This window comes from Syngnathus leptorhynchus, chromosome 5, assembly GCF_054491065.1.
Source record: "Syngnathus leptorhynchus isolate UIUO chromosome 5, UIUO_Slep, whole genome shotgun sequence".
In the NCBI taxonomy this organism is placed as follows: domain Eukaryota; kingdom Metazoa; phylum Chordata; class Actinopteri; order Syngnathiformes; family Syngnathidae; genus Syngnathus; species Syngnathus leptorhynchus.
Window position 1 is genome coordinate 11,192,532 of NC_141199.1, and position 24,640 is coordinate 11,217,171.

General features: G+C 39.4%; 4 protein-coding genes across 5 annotated transcripts; 1 reads left to right on the forward strand and 3 right to left on the reverse strand.

The window, feature by feature from the left end:
* Nucleotides 1-1,762: 1,762 nt before the first annotated feature.
* On the reverse strand, nt 1,763-8,227 carry LOC147056909 (tetraspanin-5). The gene is made up of 10 exons (XM_085911901.1): nt 7,791-8,227; nt 6,432-6,482; nt 5,786-5,932; nt 5,539-5,709; nt 5,340-5,465; nt 4,692-4,739; nt 3,966-4,082; nt 3,819-3,880; nt 3,383-3,435; nt 1,763-3,157 (listed from the first exon to the last, which is right to left on the reverse strand). The coding sequence occupies exons 1-9, from the start codon at nt 7,872-7,874 to the stop codon at nt 3,423-3,425; spliced, it is 819 nt and encodes a 272-aa protein (XP_085768027.1). The 5' UTR covers nt 7,875-8,227; the 3' UTR covers nt 1,763-3,157; nt 3,383-3,422.
* A 1,425-nt stretch (nt 8,228-9,652) lies between these two features.
* On the reverse strand, nt 9,653-18,615 carry acer2 (alkaline ceramidase 2). The gene is made up of 6 exons (XM_085911900.1): nt 18,309-18,615; nt 17,929-18,043; nt 15,978-16,119; nt 15,428-15,565; nt 11,053-11,190; nt 9,653-10,527 (listed from the first exon to the last, which is right to left on the reverse strand). The coding sequence occupies exons 1-6, from the start codon at nt 18,552-18,554 to the stop codon at nt 10,341-10,343; spliced, it is 966 nt and encodes a 321-aa protein (XP_085768026.1). The 5' UTR covers nt 18,555-18,615; the 3' UTR covers nt 9,653-10,340.
* Nucleotides 18,616-19,226: 611 nt separating this feature from the next.
* Nucleotides 19,227-21,903, forward strand: rps6 (ribosomal protein S6). Its single transcript, XM_085911788.1, has 6 exons — nt 19,227-19,292; nt 19,870-20,001; nt 20,295-20,505; nt 20,932-21,078; nt 21,263-21,420; nt 21,774-21,903. The coding sequence occupies exons 1-6, from the start codon at nt 19,287-19,289 to the stop codon at nt 21,867-21,869; spliced, it is 750 nt and encodes a 249-aa protein (XP_085767914.1). The 5' UTR covers nt 19,227-19,286; the 3' UTR covers nt 21,870-21,903.
* Nucleotides 21,904-22,350: 447 nt separating this feature from the next.
* Nucleotides 22,351-24,444, reverse strand: LOC147056912 (perilipin-2-like). Of its 2 annotated transcripts, XM_085911787.1 has the most exons (7): nt 24,287-24,444; nt 23,911-24,106; nt 23,455-23,537; nt 23,096-23,333; nt 22,876-23,009; nt 22,732-22,759; nt 22,351-22,623 (listed from the first exon to the last, which is right to left on the reverse strand). In XM_085911787.1, the coding sequence occupies exons 1-7, from the start codon at nt 24,302-24,304 to the stop codon at nt 22,406-22,408; spliced, it is 915 nt and encodes a 304-aa protein (XP_085767913.1). In that variant the 5' UTR covers nt 24,305-24,444; the 3' UTR covers nt 22,351-22,405. The 2 variants fall into 2 exon arrangements, with proteins under 2 accessions (XP_085767913.1, XP_085767912.1); XM_085911786.1 differs by having other exon boundaries at nt 22,351-22,759.
* Between the last annotated feature and the right edge of the window lie 196 nt (nt 24,445-24,640).

Consider the following 24,640-nt stretch of genomic DNA (forward strand, 5'->3'; position numbering starts at 1 on the left):
TGGAGCAAAACACTGACTACACCCCAGGCTGGTCGAAAGTCAATCACAACATACGGCCTTTCACATCATCAAGTACAAATTGCCTGCATGGAACAATATTTACATCAATTAAAATTTTGACTCTCAAAAAAGACATATATGACTTGTAATTTGAAGACTTTGGAGCTATATTTAATGGCGGCTTGATTTTTTGCTTTAAATTTAAGATGTTACATTTCGGAAACAGTTGTGACTGGACCTTCTAAATCAGCATTGAGTAATTTTAACTGCTATTTGGTCAAATGTCATTAAAATATATATATATATTTTTTAGTCTACAGCTAGTTCTGTTAAAATAAATGACCCAAATGAATGTGCTATATTTATACATACCACAAACTGAAATCATAAACCATAACAGCGTACACTAGTTACTTTAAACACAGATTCTTTTTTAGAATTCATGACATCATGCAAATACTGGTGCACAATACTCGAGTAAATGTACTGCATTACATTACTATTGTCATATTGTAGAATGCTGACTGCGTCAGAAATACACAAAGACTTCTGTCTTGGCAGGACGAGAAGGCACGTTATCTAGTACACGTAATGTTCAGGAAATATATCATGACCTATGACACACTACTTTGGCACAATGAGATGAACATTCACAAAAAAAAAGACTGGATAGAATATGAAAGTAACACAAAGGAAAATGTTGGTTTTTTTAATACATAACTTATTCCTCCTTCAGGGTGCAAACCTGAATTATTACAAGGGTGAAATGTTTGAAACACAAAAACAATGCAGTAGTTGTTTAACCAGTATTTTACTTAAATAAATTTAAAAAAAATACCTCACATAAAAATAGACCAACTTATTCTAATATATGATTAATAAAATTAAGTTAAAATGAGTAAAAAACAAAATCCTAAAAGTTATGCTCTGTCATCTGACCAAAGGTCACGTGTGGTTTGCAAGACAAAGCTATTCTTATCAAACGTGTGTATCTAAATGACAAATTATCTCTTGTGCCGTGTTGTAGAAGCGTTATTCATCTGTGCTTTGGTGACACTGAACGACATGGCAATGTGACTTTTTACCTCATAACGTTGTGCTTTTCAGATTATTTGATGGTGACTCGAATGATGAGATGTAAAAATGAAGACTAAAATGAGTCCCCTCGGTTTGAGTGACAGTACTTTCTTGCAAAACATCAGTCACCATCTTAACCCTCGAAAATGATGCGTGTGCTCAAACTAATAGTGAGGCTTGTCACGCACAACAGTATTAAGAGTATTAATGGTTCATTGTCCCGCCTCCTTCCTGTTTGATATAATAAATGCACGTTACATAAATTTCAGTGATTAGTTTTTCCTTGAACATGAAATAAGTTATTTTGAACTGCTAGACAACATAACTAACTTACATTGCATGGGTTATTTGCCTGAAGACATTTATGGACACATTATCCATGATTTCTCATTAGTTATTGATTTATTTGATTATAATTCAAGCAAGGTTTGTGCAATTGCTTTTGTTCACGTTTCTGACATTTGCTATCCAACGAGTATTGTTTGACGTTACATTTCATACTTATTATTTGTAGGGTGTAATAATTCTAACCACTAGATGTCAGTATTAGGCTGATTTACAGCCTGTTCACTATTGGCCACGTCATTTTCCGTTCAGTTTCAGCTCTGCGGGATTCACGCACAATTGCTCCTGAAATTGCGCAATAATGAGCATTTGTGATATGGAAGGGAAGAGCGCATACAGAAGTAATAGAAAGACCCACGTTTATTCAGATTTATATACATCTTGCCACAACCCAGTTATTCACAAGAAAGACAGAACAAAATTCAGGAAAAGACTATATTAACTTATAACCAGGAATATGCAGAATTTACATATTTGGCACTGAGTGGTAAGAAAGTGTGTGATCAATCAACATGAACAATCATTTGAAGTTTTTGGTGATTTGAAAATAACAAAAATTATCATGTGAACGCAAAACCCTGAAAAGCCTCTTGCAGTATTTAAATAATGCTGGTGGTGTGTGTGCCTTACTTTTAAATGCTATGCGCGTGTAAGCGTTCAATTATTTTTCTCAAGTGCAAATATAAGCAGATTACACAACATAACACAACACAAGCCTTAAAAGAAAATTCCAATTTTCCATGAAAACCCACTGGCAAATACAGTAAAACCAATGGACATTTTTTTCCCTTATCAGACACATTAGATCACAAACAAAAACACAAATAAATAGCGAGGGTGAACAGAGAAATTATATCTGAATGACGCCACTGGCTGACAATAGAGCGGCAGACGTTACTGCTGCAAACCAAAACAAAGTGCCCCTATAGTGGTCCACTGGTCCCCCATTAAAATAAACCGAAGAATTAAAAGAGTATAGTAGCTTGATTTGCCCAATAAGCGTTATTTCTCCAGGAGGATTAAAGTGCTTAAGATTGACTTTTGACGATGACAAATTGTTGTTTCTCCAAGATGGATGATTCAAACAAGTTGAAAATAGTAAAACCTTGCCCTTCATTATATACCTGCTTAAACTATCCATCTTAGGACTACGAGGTGCTGAGTGTCACAGTCTGATAAGGTGACGCTATAAATAAATCTCAAGTTACGCAAGTCTTGGCGACTTTGAATTCCCATTGATCATTTCACAAAGTGCTAACCCGCCAATTGCACAAATGAACTAGCCACTAATTTTGCAAATCTTTTCTAATACTTAAAAAGCACTACGGATAGGCGAACCAATGCCCCACCGGTAGACAAAAGGCATGCAGTGCTTGCTCAGAATAGACTTAACTTTATACAAGAAGCATTAAAAAACGCACAGCTGTGTAAAGTTGTGTCCTTTCCCAATACAAAGTACTTTCTGTGAGAATGCAACATGGCATCTGCTGCTTCCCTTCGAGAAGTGTTTTTTTTTTTTTTTTTAAATGACTGTACTTCACCAACAGAATGGACGCACACTGCATTGAACTGCTTGACGCAATGTACTCGGCAATACATTTCAGAGGTTGTGCGTCATCCAGAAATAGGTCCACAAACTGACTCTACATGTAGTATTTACACAAAAATTAGTCTCTTCATTTTCTACATTAAAGTTGATTGAAGTGTCTCATTGCTGGTGTACAGTCTGAAGAGTCTGAGGGGAGAAATAAAGTATATTGAGGCGCCACCTATTAACTCTATTGTGTGTTTTTAAATTGAATCGGGGGTGATTTTTTTTTTTTTATTGCTTTTTAAACCTGAATGTTGCAAAGCCATTTATCTGCAGACCAAATTTTGCTCCTAAAAATTAGATGCAGACCCTCGTGCACCGTGCCAAGGTTCGGTCACGTTCGTCTGTGTTGCGCAGTGTAAGGCTTACCTGGTACATCCTTCTTGCCTCTGGAGATTATATGGCATCCTTAGGTGAACAAACTGCACAATACGAAGCAGATTTAGATGCATTACAAAATGTATTGAGGAAAAAAAAAAGCACTTGTGTACAGCCCAACCCAAAATACAACAACACACTGTGACATCCAATGCCTTTTCTCCCTTAGTCTGACATGACAATTCTCTGATTTCTCAATTTTCTGGAAGGAAGCACAAGATCACACCCTCAGCTTCCATCCTTTCCTGAATTTAAAAAGTAAACAAGGAAATGCTAGCATACTCTATGCTCTTGTGTGTAATAAGTGTCCTGAACGATGAGACACATTTTCATGCCGCAGCAATAAAATATGCATCAAGACAGACATCAGTAAAACAAACAATCCCCAGAGAGGTCATGTTTTGACAGAAAGAATAAAGAAACGTACCAACTTTCTCTTACTGCTTCAATGTCGCTCACTAGATTCTGTGCTAGACAGATGCCAAATATCTAAAAAAATAAATAAACCACACACACAACATATCAACATTTGTTACGATTTTTTACCCCCAAAAAGCGACTCATTGATTCTCACCTGTAACAATGCAATCCCAATAAATATGCCTGCCACCACTGTCAGGTTGTCTTGAAGCCACTTCTCAAACTGTGGGACGCACCCTTTAATGTAGATGAATGTCCTCTGCTCGGAGTCCTGAAATGTCCGGTGAGCCACAGCAAACACACCACTTTACTGTCTGTTTACATTTACATTCAGGTCACGGCGTGCATTGCAGTTTCTCTGATGTATACTTGGCATTGCGGTGTAAGCTTTGGCTTTCTGAAGCTTTTCCAAATGAAAGCTTGTGGCAATGTTGTCACTAAATTACTCACACAGTGTATTTAGCATACTGTTTTCCTCCAAGGACTGGTTAAAGGTGCTTGATTTTTCATTCCATTTAAAGTTAGAAAAAATAAATAAAAGGAAGAAAACCTCAGCCTTTCTTCACATTGTGATCCAAGTGAGGGAGTCAGGCCAAAGCTAATGATGGGGGAGGGGTTTCAAATCCCACCGCATTGCTGCAGCATGAGTAATACCACATCGGTACTGATGGCGACACAGCTGCTAGATTTTGAGGAGTGAACCGAAATTTACTGAAAGAACGATATTGTTTCATGGGTGGAGAACCTAATGACCTCATACATCAGTAGCAAAACCAAGGAAAACAGCATTCGCAAATTAAGTCGATACTGCTTTCATGGCAGTAAGCAGCGCTTACTGTACGTTTGAACCAAATGAAAGATCTTTCTCCGAGATACTCACATGTTTCGCTCGGATATCATATCCACATTGAGTGTTGATGACGTCCTCCTAAGAAAAAAAAAAGTTTATTTAACTACCAGTTTAAGAGTACAAAAAGAGTAAAAAAAAAAAATAAACAGGCTGGTGTGAATATTGCATTATTACACATCTGAAATATAAAAAAAATAAAAAATCAGAAAAACAACAATACCAAGGCGGAGAAGAAAATGAATCCCATCAAAAACTAAAAAACATGATTTCTTTTTAAAGAGAACAAGCATTGGTTGCCAAATCAGTTTTGCTTAAGTACTGCCACAGTATGTTCAGAAATTGAAGGCCCCCTCAGCAGCACATAAGAAAATTCCATTCAAACTGCCCTGAGCCAGCAGAGAGCAAAACGACTAAACATAGAGAAGCCTGGATGTCCTGTTGGACGCCAGCCTGAATAGTTAACGGCAACCAGCTTCTGGAGGACGCAGATAACCAAACTATCTGTAACAGGGAGGAGCTTTTCAATTTCCCCTGCAAGTACTTTACAAGCAGTCGAAATATTTCTGCATGCCAGACCTTGACCTATGCGAGACTGTACAGCTGCATGATTATTTTCCACTGAATGGCCAGGAACTGCGTGGGAAGGAGAAAGACACTGAGCGGGCAAGACATACATACCGCCGGGTCTTTGGTGCAGCAAGAAAATGGCACACCACATTTCTCTCGACTCGGATTTGAATCGGTGCAGTTGAAATAGATGTTTAGATTCCAGTCGTCGGCTCCAAAAGCACCGCAACACTCCCACTGCAACAAGACATATTTTCAGTTCAGATAAGCAAATACTAAATGGATTAAAAAAACAAACTCGAAAGCTCACAAATTCTTGGGTGAAGTCGATTAGGTTCTGAAGATCAATATCATCCCTGTAGGCCCGAATGTTGTTGTTGATGAAAAAGTTTAGCTGGTCCTTTATCCAGTCTTTGAAGACGAAGGCCAGGACTCCCGCCGTCAGCTCCAGGAAGAAGATGATACCCAGGAACACCGAGAACTGAACAATCACAATCAGAGCTAGTGTAAAATGACAAGCAAAGGTTGGCCATAATTAGCTTGATGAAGACACCTACAAATTTCAGCAGGAAAGAATTTTCTCGCAGTGCTCCAATACAACCCGCAAATCCCAGGATGAACATAACTCCGCCAACCACCAAGAAGAGCCACACTGGATCGAAGCCCCCCAGGTCTGTGATAGATGAAATGTTGGATAGAACACCCTGGTGTGGAAATAAAAGCAAATGTGAGAAGGAGTTATTTGGCATGAAGATAACTAATGAATTGATCGACTGATTAAAAACTATACAATGAATAAAATAACCTCTTTTTGACCCTTTAATGCTTACAACAATACAGATCTGAATTAAAGGAAGAACATTTGGTTATTTTACAATCCTTTGTCCTTTGGTCTTTGTTTAACTTTCCAGGAACAAAAACAAACAAAAATGTTTTGGGGACGATTTTTCTGGAACGTTTGAACTTCTTTATCTTTGTTTTGTGTGCCGATTTTTAAAAAATCTGTGGAAAAAAAACAACTAAGATTAAATCATCTAACGGATTAATCAAATTTAATCAAAATTCACTTATTGTACTGAATTTATAAATTTATAACACGTGAAAGAGTGACTGAAGACAGTTTTCCTGGTCCAATAAAGGTTAATAAATGTCCAAGCAATGAAAGTGAATCTGTGTATGTGAGGTTAATACATGGAAACCAACCTTCTCACTCCATGCCCACAATCCGATGCCAAGGAATGCAATACCGAGTAACTGGATTGGGAAGAGAGATAAGAAAAAAAAACATTATTTGTCCGTGATAGGTACTGGGAGACAAACGGCTTTCCTGGCTGCCATCTATGCATTTAAAAAAAAAAAAAAGAACAGGAAAAAAAAATCAAATTTTAGTCTGCAACATCAGTAAGAGACTTAAAAAGCCCAAATAAATCATGACTGCGCGAATAACGGCAAGTTCCAGCTCCAACTACAATTTAACGTCTTAAAAGCTTAAAAAAACATTGCGGGAGGTGCAACTGGTGGCCAACCGACATAAAAATTCTGGGAATAGGTTCCAAAACTTTCATCTTACATAAATTATGTAATTCAATCTACTATAATGGATTTTTTCCCTATGTTGTTGTTTGAATGCCAATTTCACGAAACACTTTACAGACCCATTTTTATTTTTGATTTTTTTTGTACTTGTGTATGGAGACATTAAAATGTCAAATTTTTCACCAGGCCAGTTATTTGTGCAATATTTAGTGAGTTTTTGTTCACTTTTAGTTCCTCAGAAATCAAAGTCTTTATGGAGAAGAAGAATATAATCATTGCGCCCTTGTTTGTATTTAAATGATAGCAAAATGGACAATGCTCTTCAATTGCTTTATTCCCACAAGTGGTAACAGAATACACAATCATTCAGAAGCTGCTATCGATCACAGCTCACAGTCACCCAAAACACAGCCTGCCTGCCAAAAAAACAATCTTTGCGCTTGACTCATACCTTCATCTACAATGTTCTTTTGATCCTTGATTTATGCATGTTTAATCTTCAAAGTTCCATTTCAAAGACATCACATGCACACAAAATGCAAAAGGGTAGGTCTGGATTTTTGTTGTTGCTTTTTAGAGCTACACTTTTCTAAAAAGCTTTGTTGAACTCTGTTATTGTTGGGCAGTCCAGTAGCTACCAAGAAATCAGAAATCTTACCATTTGTACCCTTTAATGAAACGAGCTCATAATTGTCCTAAGCATCAATTATTGAGAATAAGAGGAGCATCGCACAAACATGGAAGTACCCTTAAAACCTTCTGAGTGTTGGTAGATGGATGTAAACAGAAGCAGTGGCCGTGTAGCTATCACAGCAGTGCACTAAAACAAAAAACAAAAAAAGCGATCCAATGCCTGATGGAGGCAGCAAGTGCACCCAACAGCACGCTTTGTTGCAACGATTATCCAAAGGCGGCTGGTAAACGACTCTCACATCATTCAAATATTCCATTAATGGCAGACTGCACATGTAACTGAAGAATGTTGTTGCAGGCCTCGAAGATCATTTCAGCAAGGAGACTACTTACCCAGAATATAATGTTGAATCCGAAAATGAAATACTTGATGCAGCAGCTCACTTCGTGCGCCTTAAAATGCTTTCCTGACATCATTTTGGATGCTTTGTCCCCGCCGCCCTCTCTGCCTTGATATCACATTAATGTTTCTCCGGCAAAAAAAAACAAAACAAAAAAAACAGTCGCTTGACAAACACCCGTTTATTTTGGTTTAACGTCGCCTTACAATGTTCCAGCGTCTAGTTCGAAACATCATCCCGTTACACAATGACGAAACGCACGCAAAGGAGCGTTCTCACACGTCCGTTGCTTTACACTTATCACTTTGCTAAATACGCGACTCCCTAAAGGTTGACTGCAAGATAAATCCACAGAATTCAAGCAGATTAAATTTGCTGGTTTCCGATTTGAGCTACAATCGTGACATGGCTGTTTGATTGACGCACGTGAAAACAAATGAAGCCTCATAATGCTCGCAGGGGGCGGGACTTCCTAAACGGACTCTCCCGATTCATTTCCATGGATAATGAATTGACTCAAGGAGTATCGAATTTTAAAAGTATGAAACATTAACATTCAGACATATTGAATAATGACCTTTATTCATCAATATGTGTGCAATACATAAAACAAAATGATCATCCGCAATATGTTGAACGGCTTTCACATTTGCTTTTTCATGGTATTTCAATGCGGCTTGACTTGAGTCACCTAAATTGTCTTAAAAAAATCTTTTCAATGACAACAATACTGTACCTGTATCCAGACGAGAAAACGGCACTAGAAAACAATACAATCCCTTGGCTGGATTTATTAAGTGGAAAAACTCTGCCTCGTAGTGGTCAAAAAGTATTATTCAAGGACAAATGAATGAAACTCCAAGCAAAGGATGTGGTAGTCATCATTGGCTCCATTTATTGCATATAATAAAGTACCAATATCATAACCTATTCCAAATGTTTGTTTACAAAACAGCATAAATTATGAAAATAAATAATTCTGTGCTGCGGTCTGCGTTACAATGGGGGGAAAAAAAAGATCAACATAAGTGAAAATACACAATCATGTATTCTTCAGCTTCATAATGAGACATTGTTCACATTGGCAATACTGTATTTCTGGAAGATACAATAAAAATATAGTATTTGGCAATACAAATGTACATGCAATATCAAAACCATTCATAGTAAAGATGCTGTTATTTAAATTATTGGGGGGTTTAAATATCACTGTAATGTCAAAACTACAGTTTCTGTGGAAAACCTTCATTTGACCACTCGTGCGCATGTGAGTTCTGTCTCGCTTGAGGCCGTTTTCTCACATGGAATACAATCATTTGAGGTGAAGCATTTGTTTCTTTTTAGCTCAAGCTTTTTAGCACCCACGGTTCCCTTTTCAAATTCAACACAGATGATTTTGGGCAAAATAATCAGCCTTAAACTGGACATAAAAAATATGTAAATCTTTTATGAACTGTAATTTAATAAATAAATCAGTTTGTGACTTAGGGGAAATAAGACAACTCTGCTTCCCTTAAGTGAAAATAAATACCAACACAGCAAACAATTATATGCTGTACCATGTTTACAAGAGAGTTTTACATTTTGGTTTTCTTCTGCAACACACTATCCAGTATGATTTTAGGCTTTGCGCGCAATTCTCATACATTTTCGAAGCTTATAGTCAAACATTGTGTGTCTGGACTGAATAAACAAACTCCAGAAAACAAGAAATGAGTTGAGATTTCTGCTGTTAAATAAAATAAAAATAAAAAAACACTTCAAACATAAGTAACAAAAGCATTTTGAAAGTTACCTACAGCTTAACAATTACAATAAAATACTGATGCTTGACCTGAAATGTTATGATAGTGAATTTCTGTTTGTCCATTCCTCAATCCAATCCATTTTGATGTCAACATTCACTTTTTTTTTTTTTTTTTTACATTTTGGTTATATGGCTCTTCATTCATTAACATACAAAGACATCATTAGTTAATAAAGTAAAAGAGTACGATTCCAGTCAACCACATTATCATGCTGGTAATAAAGACATCACTGGAGGAGTTGCAGTGAACTCTGAGCAGCTGGTTTTCTATGATGTAATAATCACAGTTGGTGTATCCAGTGCATTCTTGTCAGCAATGCTGCTTTCATAACGGCCAGAATGCACCGATTAGATGCAGGGAGTTTTGTCAAGGCAATACTAAATACTAAACATTGATGTTTTTTGGAGTTACCACACCATGTGCAACACATTTAATAAAGCGGAAAATGCATCATACATAATAATATCATATCACATGCTCTTCCTGGCAAGCTCCATGGTATGTTTAAAACGCTCATCGTAGGAAGCCATCAGAAATGTCCCCAAGTTACGTTGTTTGTGGCACGTTTGTTCTTTTGACTGTGCTTCAGAATAAACTGCAGGTAATAAATACCACTTTTGTGATCCAATCCAAAATACTTAATGGAGGCAACTGGTCCCGGGCGATGAATCTTGTAGGGACACGGCCTGGTGAGAAATGTTAAAGTGCAACCAGCTGGGCAGTCATGGATCACCTTACGTCACCTTGATCGCAGATTTCTTGTGGACAAAGAGGAATGAAACGTAGGGAACGCCAATGAAGGCCCATTTCTCATTGGGCCAGAACATAATGACTGGACCTCGCTCCGGGGCCTCGCTAGCAACGTCAAAGTAGGCGAAGCAGACGCAACCCAAGTAGGAAGCCAGACAAATGAGGATGTGCCTGCAAGAGAGACAATTGTGAATAGAACAGAGACAAGTACAAGAACCGACTCGCTAGTCGCTTGTAAATAAAAACATCGATATCTTATTCCGTTGAGGGTTACAGGTGGGAACGAAGCAAGCTCAAACTGATCGTTTCAGAGCTGAGGCACAGAGACAGACAACCACTGCAGGGTTTATAAGAATTGTTGATTTTTTACAATTTTTGCTTTGCTGTTGTTCCACTTTTGTTTTTAATTCAGTTACTTTTAATTCGTTTTTATAGTAATTATGTTAGCTTTCATTTTTCACAAATTCTTCAGTTTAGTTTGATTAGGTTCAATGTTAGGTTTTTTTCTTAATACATTTGTATTTGTTGAGTAATTATTGTGCCACATAAAATTGCCCTTTTTGTGTGTAAACCAAGTATTTTAGAATTAACGAATGATTACAGAATACATCATGCATTTCAAAACAACAAGAAATGTTACAACTCCCAAACTCATATAGTTGTTTTGGTTTCTTGTGTGCTGTTAGGTGAACTTACCAAGCACAGTGTAGATAGGGAAAGTTGACAGATGACCACATTTCACAGAAAATCCTGTCGCTGAGCCAGCACAGCAGAGCTAGAGCCCACCAGATCCCTGAGATCAGACCCAGCTTGAACACGCGTGGGTTTTCACACCTGTGACAAAAAAACAACAACATTGACTGTTTCTGCAGGAACTATATGGCTTGTTAAGTTATTGCCCCAAGTGACTTGCTGATTTCTAAAAGCAATCTTTTGCAATTTGTAAACAATCTCTCTTTGGAATCATTTTCAAAGCATACAGACATGGGTGGTGTGTTTCAGACAACACCGAGCTTTGTGTTCCTGCTTGACAAATCTCCCAGATGGTTCTCAGACCTCCCAGCTGTGTTAACTGCTCCATTTTTACTGTCCATTCTTGAGTGTTTAACGACAAGCTAACATCACACTTCTCAATATAGTTTTTTTTTTTTTTATATATATTTTCATATTTAGAAGAGAGCATACTAGATCCTCTGATCTAGTTCTCTGCATATACATGTGTCCTTGCACCAAGTCAGTGACCCTGAGACTAATCCACAATGCTGTTCATACAAAACTATTCTTAGTTGTGTCCTTAAGCATGCACATTGCATACACTCATAAGCCCGCTGCTGGCTGAATGGCAGTCACTGTGACGCACTCATGCTCACTGACAAGCTTCGCTTCGAGGAGAAATTAACATTGAGGTGACGCTCCCCCCAAAAAATGTTGAGACAAAGTTTTTTACTACTACTTGAAAATGAAGTGAATTGCTTCAAGCACATTTCCTGGTTTCATTAGGTTCTTGACAGGTCATTGTTTTGTGGTGTTATATCACAATATCTTGCTCTTAATGTCATTGCTAATTTCCCATGGTCATTCTCACACTTTTTTCAGCCTCCTGAATTTGGTTTGGTCATTGAGTTTTGTTGGACTCATAAATTCGCTAAATCTAATGGTGTTAGCCTCAAATTAGTAGGATGTACATATGTGCCACATACATAGATCGGAATATTAATTAATAAGTGTAATTCAATGATGAAGAAAATTAAAATCCGTACGACCTTGGTGGGGTCACATTTGCTTTGCAATTCACACTCTTTTTTTTTTTTTCTTTTTTACACTGGGGATTCAAATTGGTGGCCACCAAGGGATCTTCTTCGTCGCCATGGCATCCAAATTTGTAATAGCCATTGGCCAAGTATGACATGAGATGAGGTGTCTCACTTCCAGAGTAAGTTAATTTAAGCACACCGTTTAAAGTTATGAAACTATTTATTTGTTTTCCTTTACCTAACAATGCATGTTCCGTTTTCTTCCATTCAAATCATTTAGATTATTTAGACTTTCATATTTTTTCAAATTTTACAACTGCCTATGTATTGTGCTTTATTCGCTAACTGGCAATCTATAACTGGTCATGTATTTTTTAAACATTGTACTGCGTATTTTGTGAATGTCTTCCTTTTTTTTATGCAAGTAGGCTGAGATGCACAAAGATTTACTGTATGGACAAAAACGCTGATGAATCTTGATTTTAAATGTGATTTGAAATTCTGACAAGTATATCAGGTGCACCACACTAAAAAATGATGCAACATTTTGATCACGAGAGCATGAAAGGACACGTAAGCTGCAGTAATGTTCTTCCGTTAATTATGAATTCGTCTACTACTTGAAGAGTTTTGGCAGATCGGAGAGGCTACTCTCGGGCAAAAGGAAACACTGTAGATTAGCTGGCTTGTGATACTTCCTCCCAAAGGGAAATGTCTTCCGTTATGTCACATCGGATAACGTCTGCCAAAAGCCAGTCAGCAGCATCTAGCGTGGCTTTTAGGACATGTCAACCGCTACAAGCACTTCCTTCCAACAAAGCAAATGTGCCAGATCCATTAGTTCTCAGAGGTAAGTCTCTAATACAGTGACTATCAGCTAGGACAGAAGCATGCAAGATAAGAAGCAGCACCAGGACTTGTTTTGAGGAGGGGGCTGCTGGTGAAATTCATGAACGCGTGACAGTTGGAGGTAGAGATAAGTGGTCTATCTTGGGTGGAGGCTTAATAAAAATCTGGAGGGAGGAAAAATGGGAAGTGACAAGGAGACTTCATGAAAGAATGATGTACTGACAACATACAGAACCAAAAAACTTCATTATTATTATTATTATTATTATTCGTGAAGATTGCTTTCACACCCAATTTGCAGTAAGCTATTTGCATTCCTTTCATCTCCATAGGCTTCTTTATTTCTCAGTATTCAAAGCAACAACAACCGTGTTAAATTTGATTATTTCGAGGGATAATGAATTTCATCAATCAAAGGGCAAGTGGAGAGTACAAAGCAATATGGTGACCCCTTGAGATTTTAACTGCTTAATTTATAATCCACAAATGCAGAATTAATTGGAATACCGTGCTCAGAAAAGTGTGGGCCTATAAATCATACATATGTATACGCACACATACTTGGTCAAATACATAACTTATATTACAGTTTTTACTCGACTTCCCCCTTGAGGGTATCTCATTCAAAGACACAAAGATCTATATCTATGCCAAAGTCCTTTTTTTATAGGTCATTTATATTTTTTGTCGAATTAATTAACCTATGTTTCAGGTTATTGCCCTAACGATTAGTCATTTCATAGTAGAATGGAATGTTATTTACATCACTTATTGTGCTTCCTGGTGGATGTGACGCAAATGAGGGGAAATTAGTCGCACTGTAAAAGGCAAACAAACAACAACATATCACGTACGTAACAAAGGGCAAAGTCAGAATAGGGCAGGAGGAATTCTCACCCAACAAAAACAAGCCGCCTCCGTGAATGACTGGCACCAAAGATAATGTCAAGAATTATTATCACGTTGAACAATAGAAGACTTGATGTCGGAAGAGCAGTCATGGTGAGTGAGTGAGTGAGTGCGACAGTAAAAGGAAACAACTCCAAATTGCAGAGTCAGAGGGAAAGCTTGTTACGTGTTTTCAGCAACATTCTTTCACATCATACCCCTCCGTGATGACTTTAGAACAGGTCACTCGACAATACAAGTACAGAAGGTCAAATGGGGGGGAGTGAATGTATTGCTATCTGCAAGATGACATTTGCCCCTTGTCAGTACACAAACATACAGTACACACACCCACCCAGCCACATTCACAAAAAAAAACAGCCATCGGCGGAAATGTGTTGTATCTGCTGCTGTTGAAGTGTTTACAAGTTAGAAATTGATGGTCTACTTTTAATGAGCCAAGAGAATTTTTTGTTTTTTTAATCCTGGTTGACATGACATTTACATAACAGGGAAATTTTGTGGACAGAGGAGAAAAATGTCAAAAACCCTTTTGCCACACAAACAATACTAACATTGTGACCAATGGTTGGTAAAGTCAATGTACGGTCTGAAGAGAGTTGAGGGCGTGTAAACAATCACCTCTACATTAAACCCTCAATCACAGGGTGACAGCAGTGAAGGGGTCGATGACCTACAAACTTGCTTCTCATGAAGAAAGGTTCCTTACTCAAGAGACTTTTCTACAGTGGCAAGCAAGTGGCTGCGCTAGGAACAGCCCTGCCGTGATCTCTGTTCAGGCTTCCCGAGAGTGGCCCTGAGAAACTGCCAGAAAAGCCTAGATTCTAATCAATCTGGGACTCGCAATAAAAAAACACAACAACATTTCTAACAGCTTGCCCAGCACAGTCGGACTGTTTCAAAAGATGTATTTTTGCCATCACTTGTGTTCTGTATTTGTTTTTATCATCTTGTTTTGGCAGGCTCAGAATTTATACCATCGTCAAAGCATTTTGCTGAGTTATTACACCCACTCATTATAATGAAGAGAATCTGTGGGACATTTCATTAGATTTGTAATAAGCAAATCTGATTATATAAAACATGACCTCGCAATTCATTTTAGTTTGAAACACTTTCTTGGCCTTTGGCTAACCTTCCGTACTCTCTCCTCTATAAACGAGATGGCAAGCAGTGCTTGAGTTGTACCAGTAATATTTACGACATCGTTCTTGGTTATTACCGCCCATGGGACCGCTCGGGCAGTAATCCTGCTTTTTTACCTCAAATACTTTCCGTAGCTTAGTTTGACACAGCTCTATTTGCTGGTTGCCTTTCAACATCGAAAAAATACAGGAGACAATTTGAGAGGAGACTTGGGGCGGTAAGAAAATGGACTCCTGCAATCGATTGTGGTGGAGAATACTTCAGTCTCTAGCGATAAAGTACAGCAACAGATTGTATCCTCAAAAGTATCAGTTTCTGGCATTAGGAAAGTGTCAAGAGCAAGTGGAGCCTTTTTCAATCGTGACTTCATATGCATTTAGCACAAATGTTACAAATCCCAGTGGACAACTGACCTTTTAAGCTCAAAGATGAGCAGCACCGTGCATGGGATGCCCAGAGTCATGAGCGACAAGGAGTTCACGACTGGTTTAACAAAAGCCAAGCCGGTAGTGATTCCTGACAGGATGCCGATAACCACTTTGAACCTCGACCTAGAGCAAAGAGCAAATCAAACTCAGATAAAGAAGCTTTGTGTCATGAGAGATACACTGTTAAGGGCTGTTGGGTACCTCAAAATCCTTCTACAGTAAAGTGACAGTCTATAAAATAGATCTGCATGGGCAATAACAGCAACCACAATGGCTGTGTGACAATGGAAAGAGAAGTAAGGACATGTGATGCAGCTTTTACTGGTGTCAGCTATCTTCGACCAACCTATTATTAAACTGAAAGTTTGACAGCAATGGATATGTCTTGTGACAGAATAGCAAGCATAAGACTGCTTAATACTAATTTAAGACTTGAAATTCAATCTGTCTAAATAGAAAAATGGTCCACAAGAAAAAAACAGGTCTCTCATTCCAGATAGCGAGGAGTAACAAGAGATTATTCTGATGGCCATACCTATCTCTCCTGAACATCCTGGGTAAGTATCTTTTGGGGAACCACATGGCTATGGCACACATGAGCACCCATAAAATGGCCAACTCATCCAACATTTGGCCCAGGAAGCTGAGGGTAGCGTGAAAGTATGTGGATCCAATACCTACAGTGGGAAGTGTAAAAAAAAAAAAAGAAAAAAAAAGAAAAACATACTCATTAGAATAACAAACTGTGCCAAAAAGACTGGATGTGCTGTATATTAGAAGACGGCACTTTTCCAAACAGTCTCTATTGTCTCTTACCAAGATAAGAGTTGAAATGCGGATCATCTGATGTGTCAAGATCAGAACATAAAAGATTGCATTTAAAATATGTATCATTATTTCTGATAAAAATATACACCTATATATCGATTGAATTGATGGATTCCACAAAAAGGGAATAATGGAATATTCTTGGCACACAATCCATTTTAGATATAAACCTGCCATGGAATCCACACTGACCTCAGAATGGAAGGAGGAGGTTACTGTCGGTTAAAATCAACACTGAGAGAACAAGGCACTGTAATTCCTCTCGAACGTTGTTACATACAGAGAGGTACCGTTTAAGACTGAAGACTATTGAGTCAAATCTAATGAAATCAGACACGTCTTCTTCCAACCAATGATTAATTGTCGTCATTATATTATGTAGAGTTGAATGATTGAGGATAGCTTAAAGCTGCAGCTAATGAGACTATAATATCATGACCATAGAACTATTATGTAACTTTTTCCTAGTACAACGTGACCAATGTGCATGTCTCTGTCCTGGCTACTCAGAAAAAAAAAAAAGGCTAAGTAAGCACCTAAGTTGTTTTTTGTGCAAGTTAGTCAAGTGATCAATATTCTGTCTGTTGACAGGCTGCTTAGTATATTCTTAAAGAAGTCACGCCAAAAATCTTCTTGACACGTGTGCACCGCCACTGGACTGTACACAGCATACAGATTTATATTGCATCTATGGAGTCTGAATTAAGTAGAAAATCCAGCCGTTTTTTTTTATCCATCTCAGGGGGCCCACTTGCTGTCAAATGCTAATGACATCAAAGTGCCTTAAGACCAATCCCACGCGTGAATAACTGTGGCTGTTGGCAAAGGTAGCAAAATGAACACTCAGGGTCAGAGTCTGTCAGGTGTTCGTTCAAGGTCGCAAACGTTCTCAAACGGTTTGCCAAACGTTTCAGCATTTTTTTGTCTTTGTCCTGAACATGCTCAAAATTTCCTTGCAATGAGTACATTTGCAAATGCATTCACTGCCTTGAAAAACACTTGACTTTTTAAGTGAGATAGGGTCTCATGGGCTCAGGGAATGACCAAACATGGCTCGCCTGTGTTTTTGATCATGTAATGTTCACAAGTTGAGCTATCAGGCACTGTGATGTCATTTTTAGTCAACAGCAAGTGGCATAATGGCCAGCGATTCATAATCCACAAATGCAATACTAATCACAATACTGTGTTTAGCTGCACAGAATATATTATTTGAAAGAAAATTATGGAGCTGACTTCCCCTTTAAGCAACGAGTAGACAGTAGCAATGTGTTTGTCATGCATCATGGGGTTACATCGATTTTAAATTTTATTTCCTATGAGCTTTAACTTCTTTTTACACCTGTATTAAGAACTGTTTAATTTTGGGTACACACCTATCCATTAAATTGCTTCTATATTTACCTTTAGCTTTCAACACAATTTCCTTTCACTCAGCATAAACTGTTCTTATTTGCTGAAACTCCATTGCCACCTGACTTGTTACTTGTTTAAACTGCTTCTCGTGTCATCTTTTGTCATGAATTTAAGTTTCAATGTAAACTGCATATTTAAATGCATCTTATAAAAGGTGTTATATTGCTGCGGTGACTAAATGCTGACACAGAAGATGGGTGATAATCACACAGTAAAAGATCATGTCACTCAAGCCAACTTACCCACCACGACCAGGAGGGTCCAAATGAGGTAAATCCCACTGTTGAAATGTGTGGCATATTGGCGAAATAAGCACATTAATATGGGCGGCAAAACAAAAAACAAAATGTTGCTGATCTGAAATGACAAACAAAGGGAAACCCATGAAAAAAAAGAAACACACAGGCAGATGTTTTTCCAGCGTGCAGGGCCTCTACACTAACATGTGTAACTTGATGCTGCAGCCGAAACGGTAAACATCAAGTCTCAAAAGCGATAGTTCAATACAAAGAAAAACTCAACTAGAAACGTGACAGCTGTTGATGGAAAGCCGATCCGCATTCAAATGCAAAACAAACACAGAAAAAAAGACGCACGGCTTTTACAAAGATTGCACACTGACCGTGTTGTAAAATTCTGCGATGCCTGGATAAATAAGGTAATTGCCTTCACACCAATCCACATCTGAGCTGCCAGCCTGCAAGTGGTCCCAAAAAATCAGATCAACGTTACTCATGTCTGGACTAGTTGCGCTCAAGGGAGAGACAACGGTGTTGTCGTCCCGCCGCGCAAAAAACAAAACAGGCGAGATGAATCCGTTATGTCTCGTCTCCAGTAAAAGTATGTAAGTGGCGAGCCACATGCACATTACATGCAAAATTTTTCTAGACTGCCTTATATCTATCGTCTGTGCCGTGACCTGACTAAGATTACTGTTCTACGTAACATTGGACGTCATCGCGTTGACACTTACTATGTATGGAGACGAAGATGACTTGCTTTCGGTTAGAGAGTGCAGTCCTATGCAAACAAGTAGTTGTTTTTTGGAAGCAAAAAACGTCGTTATCTACTACCTCCAAACAGTAGTAATCAGTCTGTCAGGAGATCAATTTATTGTCATCTAACTAAATTACCATTCTATATTGTTCGTACAATATTGTCATCAAATAATTATAAATACAGATCTATATCAATATCATTCATGGTATATCTGTATATTGATAATATATGCCTCATGTTGCTTGACTGTCAAATGTCTAACACCAAGGCTTGAAAATATCAAAAGACGGACGATGGTGACCGTGAAAGGAACTATCTTGGCCTCGTATACCTATGAGCAATTAATCTCTGGTGACGTTCAATTGAGCCTGGTTGAAATGTCAAATATTAAATTGAATTCATTTGACTTGTTTTCAACCATATGCATGCACTGCATATTTATACATAAAACATATTTTTAACGTTTTTCATTTTGTTGCGTTTTTCAGCATGACAATATTTAATGTGAGATATCGCGAGAATATCTCAGCACTATGTGAGATCCTGGAGCGGATATCCGGTCTCTTTTTCGTGGCGGACCGTCGTTGGGCCGGTTTGCAAAATGAAGGTACAACGTTTATTCTAGCGTATACTTTTGTGTAAAACAAAATTTCCCTAAATAATACCGTAAATATAAAGAAGTCTTAATAGGAAAACTAGTGACCCTAAAAACTGTTGCAATAATCCGCTCGTCGCTGAGGATGCGTTTTGATTGTAGCACCAGCTAGCACTGTGGGTTGTCGAGTAGTGTGGAACATGGCTAGTCACAAATAGAAATGTGCACTCGAGATCACTTTGACGCAAGTTGCTAAATGTGCGTATTCGCACTATATATCCGTCCTAATTCTAGGCCGCTGCTAAATCGTGTTAAACGTTAAAATGCTACTAGTAATGTATTTTCAGATATAGCTAACTTCCTCTCAATAACCTGCGCTGAAGTTTGTAATGGAAGGGCCCATCACTAGCTGCAGGAGCTTTCCTCATCGAACATTTTAGGTCCACATCTTAGCTGAGAAGCACAAAAGTATTTAATAGACCTTAATATTGGAATCTCAGCGAGAAAAATCTGACGTGCGCACTCGTCAAGTTGTCTTCATAATGTAAAGCGTGACGTCAATAGTCACAAATGCACTGTTGTCTTGCAGCTCAACATCTCGTTCCCCGCCACTGGCTGCCAAAAGCTTATCGAGGTAGATGATGAACGCAAACTGCGTACCTTCTATGAGAAGCGCATGGCCACCGAGGTGGCTGCTGACCCCCTTGGAGATGAGTGGAAGGTAAGTTGTGATATTAGTTGCTCAGACGTGATTTGTGCGGTTCCTGTAAATGTGGCTCACCACGATTACTTTCTGACTGACCAGTAGTCATTTAGGTGAAACAGTGTGTAGCCAAATAAGCCGAAGAGGACTCACCAGATGCGGCCAGACCTATACAGTGGCTGGTTGAAACTGCAGTTCTCTCTCATTGCATTGTTTGTTAAACTTGTATTTAAAATTGGTGGGAGTTTACTGAGCATTTTTGTAGGCTTCAGAAGTTACTTCATTACCAGCCCATCTTTCCTTCCTCTTAGGGTTACGTGGTGCGCATCAGCGGAGGCAATGACAAGCAGGGCTTCCCAATGAAGCAGGGCGTGCTGACTCAAGGCCGTGTGCGCCTGCTCCTCAGCAAGGGCCACTCTTGCTACCGTCCCCGCAGGACTGGCGAGCGCAAGCGCAAGTCTGTCCGCGGCTGCATCGTCGACGCTAACCTCAGTGTTCTCAACTTGGTCATTGTCAAGAAAGGTAATGTCTCGCCTCATTCGAGTGCACAGTTGGAAGTTTGAAACAATGTATTGTTGTTAAAATACCTGAACTGATGATTCTATGTAGAATTGTTTTCTGTAATGATAAATGTCAAATAGACAAACATGTGCTGCTAGGGAAGTAAATGTCCAAGTACGGAAACTTGATTTGGTCTTTGGAGGGAGGCTCGCAGCACACCAGTTGGTTGGTCCTTTTTGACTACTCCAGTCATTAAGGAGGGAAAGTGTGTGCCAAAGGAACTGTAGAGGACTGTAGAGGATACGACCAGCTCAAACAATGGCTGGTTTCAACTGCAGTCCCCTCACATTAACAAATGTTTGTCAAAGCTTCATCCTTAATGGACATCTTTTTATTCTTGAATACCGCGCCTCACCTTGAAGAGACCTTTTTATGCCCTCCCCACAGGCGAGAAGGACATCCCCGGGCTGACCGACAGCACCGTTCCCCGTCGCCTTGGTCCCAAAAGGGCCAGTAAGATCCGCAAGCTCTTCAACCTGGCCAAGGAGGATGATGTCAGACAATATGTTGTGAGGAGACCCCTGACTAAAGAAGGTTGGTCAGTCTCCTAGTGTTGCCAGTCAATTAATTGTGCTGTGATCATTCACTGAGGCACACATTTGAATTAATGGTAAAGTGTTGGATCTAAGTTCGCACAATGCTAATGCTGCTAGAATGGACTGTTGTCCGTCTTTTCCTGTGCACGCATTCTCAGTGGCAGTTGACCTTGTCTTTTCAGGCAAGAAGCCAAGATCGAAGGCTCCCAGGATCCAGAGACTGGTGACCCCTCGTGTGTTGCAGCACAAACGCCGCCGCATTGCCCTTAAGAGGAAGCGTACCCAGAAGAACAAGGAGGAGGCATCAGAGTATGCCAAGCTTCTGGCTAAGAGGATGAAGGTAATCGTCGGGGGGGGGGGGGGGGGCATGCCTCATCTCTTTGAAGCTCAAATATTCATGCATTTAGTTGAGTGCAATACTCCCATTAGGCACTCAGGCCAAACTTGACATTTCTGGTCGGTTGGAGAGAATGGATCCCTCACTAAACTGCTCCAGCTCTCTTTTCAACCTTATTTGCTTTTTAATTACAACCAATATGAACAGTGTGATTCAATCCTTTTTTTACAGCCAATGTCATTCCTATTCAAACATGTTGTTTTGGCATAGTTATGAGTGTTTTAGAGCTTCACATTTTGATGCTGTACCAACTATATTGTCAGACCTTTAATTGACTTGTGTTTTCTTCTCACCAGGAGGCCAAAGAGAAGCGCCAGGAACAGATCGCCAAGAGGCGCCGCCTTTCTTCTCTCAGGGCATCCACATCCAAATCAGAGTCTAGCCAAAAGTGAACTCAAAGTCAAATAAAGTAATGTTTGGTCTAAAGGCTGCTGTTTCAGAGACTCATTTCAATAGTTGAATAAAGCACACTTTAAATCAAAAACCCAGAGGATCGCCATTTAATAAGGTGCACTTTCTTTTAACCCAAAGTGCCTTATGATGTGGAAAATACAGTAAATACTTTCAACTACAAGACACAGATATATTCTGGACTTAATAGTTTAGTACAAGGGTGTCAAAACCTGGCCCGCAGGCCAAATTTAACAGTCATATTGGCCCTCTGAAGAAAACTAAAAAATTCGTTTCACATCCCTGGTTAAGCAGTGTGGGTGTGGGTCTATTAAATTAGTGACCTGAGAGGCCGCTCTCGACTTACGTCAATAAGCCTAACGAGCATCAGTGTTAATTTATACATGACCAAACTTATAAAATTCTTTTGTCAAGTGCAAGTCAAAGGTATTTATTCTTTGCCACTCTCAAACAACAAGTTGCTTAATTTTAAATTGCCTTTATTTACATAAACTTGTACACCAAGCACTCAGTGAAATCAGTCAACGCTGCCCAGCCCTTTTCCTGATGAGCTCAGTCGGCTCTCGATCACAGACATGCTGGCGGGTCTCCTCGCTCGCCAGTTAGAATTTGTCTGCGGACTATTCTTGCTGCCTCTAAATGGAGTTAGACTTGCCTCTGGTGGTGCGGCCGCACTGTTGCGCACACTATCTTGGTTGGAGGCGCTCTGTTGGGTGACTCGTAAGTTGTACATTTCTGTGAAGTAGAAGAACGCTGACACAATCTGTTGCTGTAGATGAAGTGGGAGCTGCTCCAAACTCCATGTCAGGGCCAGCCAGCTTGACTGCAGGATACGACGCTGACCTGAAGATGTGGAAAGAGCCTCCATGATCTGCAAATTAAAGAAAATATAGTAGTTCTTATTGTGTTTATAAAGAATTTTGGATTCACTTTTGCCTCCATAAAACTCTGTACATTTTTGGATGGTAAACCAATTTGAGTAAAGACCTGAGCAGAATGCATCTTGGCTCCAGCCAGCTGGATAGTTCTCCTGCACAGCGTGATGGAAAGTGTCATCAGTCGCACCGAGTACTTCCTCTCGTACGCAGCTGCATTAGAACCTTCCACTAAGACGACCTCTTCTATAAAATTGGCATTAAATGACATTTCTGTTTAGTACCGATCCACATTAAAGTACATTTGGATTCCTGGCCACTCAGCCACCTACTTTTTTCTTCCGCTGGAGGTGGTAGCATACGATTCACCAGAGCTTCAGATACATTCAGTGCAGAAGTCAGTCCCATGCTGGACGCAGTGACGGCTCTTCCCACCAGCGACTCATCCGGTTGCTGCACCCTCACCATGATACCAGACACCGCATGCTGCACGCAGTCCACAGTTCCATGTGCCACAATGCTCACCGCATCCTGCACCTCCAGCACCTTACTTCTAACATCATCCACAAGCTGGGACACAAACATCAAAGAAGGACAGTTATTTTAACACATTCTAAATGGGGGGGGTAAGACAGTATTAGTTCAAATGCTTATCAGAGATCTGATCCAAAAGAAATATTGAATGCCTAACCTGGTCAGTGGGTGTGTGTAGCACAGGGAAAGTTGCCTCTAACCAATCCAGACTTTTGCAAGCAACATCATTGGCAAAGGAAACTATGAAAATAGACAGTAGGAGAGCATCAACCACTTGGCTAGATCTCAAATTTCTCTTCCAAATGTAAACAGACTAAACCAGACCGACAATAACCTATGATTCACTATAAATCAAATGAAATTTAGCAGCTAACAGAAATGCACTGAATGCATTGACTTATGTTGTCTTGCCCATTAAACGAGCTGTTGTCAGTTCATGGCTGATATTTGCTTGCAATAATGCTAATTAGATTTTCTTTCAATATGGTCACTATGTACGTTTGCAAATGAGTCCATGTGTTTTTTCTTTATTTATTTATTTCCGTTTTTTTTTATGTTTTATTTACTTTGTTCTTTTGTTCCAAAAAGATTCCTTTTCTTTGGATTCACACACCTTGCGGTTTCAGCTTGGAGATGACTGGTGACACTCGGCGAATAGCCGTCGAACCCAACACGGTCACGCTGCTCTCCAGGCCCTCACAAACACGTTTGAGTCTGGCGTCGCTGCTTTTGGTATCCGTATAAAACACCGACAGCTTAGCGCAGGCGGAGCGTACAAGGGGCAGCTGGGCCACTCTGGCAGCAGCGGTCTGCGCCACACGAACAAGATATTATAAAAACAAGTCACACACGCTCATTTGATGGAACCCGACAATGTCAACGTGTGCTTGCAGTCAAGCTATCCGAAGCAAAGCGTGGTCCTAAACGTGACACCAGTGAAAAGGCTTCGTGCAGCAAGCGAAGGGTTAAAAGAAGTGAATTGAGCTTACCTGTTTGTCTACTGACATGTTGGCTACCTAAAAGCAAAGAAGGAACAACTTAAGAACTTGACAGGACGTGAGGGTTTTTAAGATTGAACAAAACGGAAATAGCCACTTCCTCACCCAATTATGGCAAACTTTGTCGTCACGTTTCGGCGATTGACCAATTAACGCCAACTTGGGTCTCGTTAAGTTGTAGATCTCGCGAGATGAACACACGATTTGCGCTTTTAGTATACCTCGTATAAAAATGCGATTTGGAAATAATTTACAGTCAAAATGAACAGACTTTAACCTTCAAAGGCCATATTTGATCAATATTTTTCAATAGGTACTCTGTGATTATACGTACGTATTATTTCA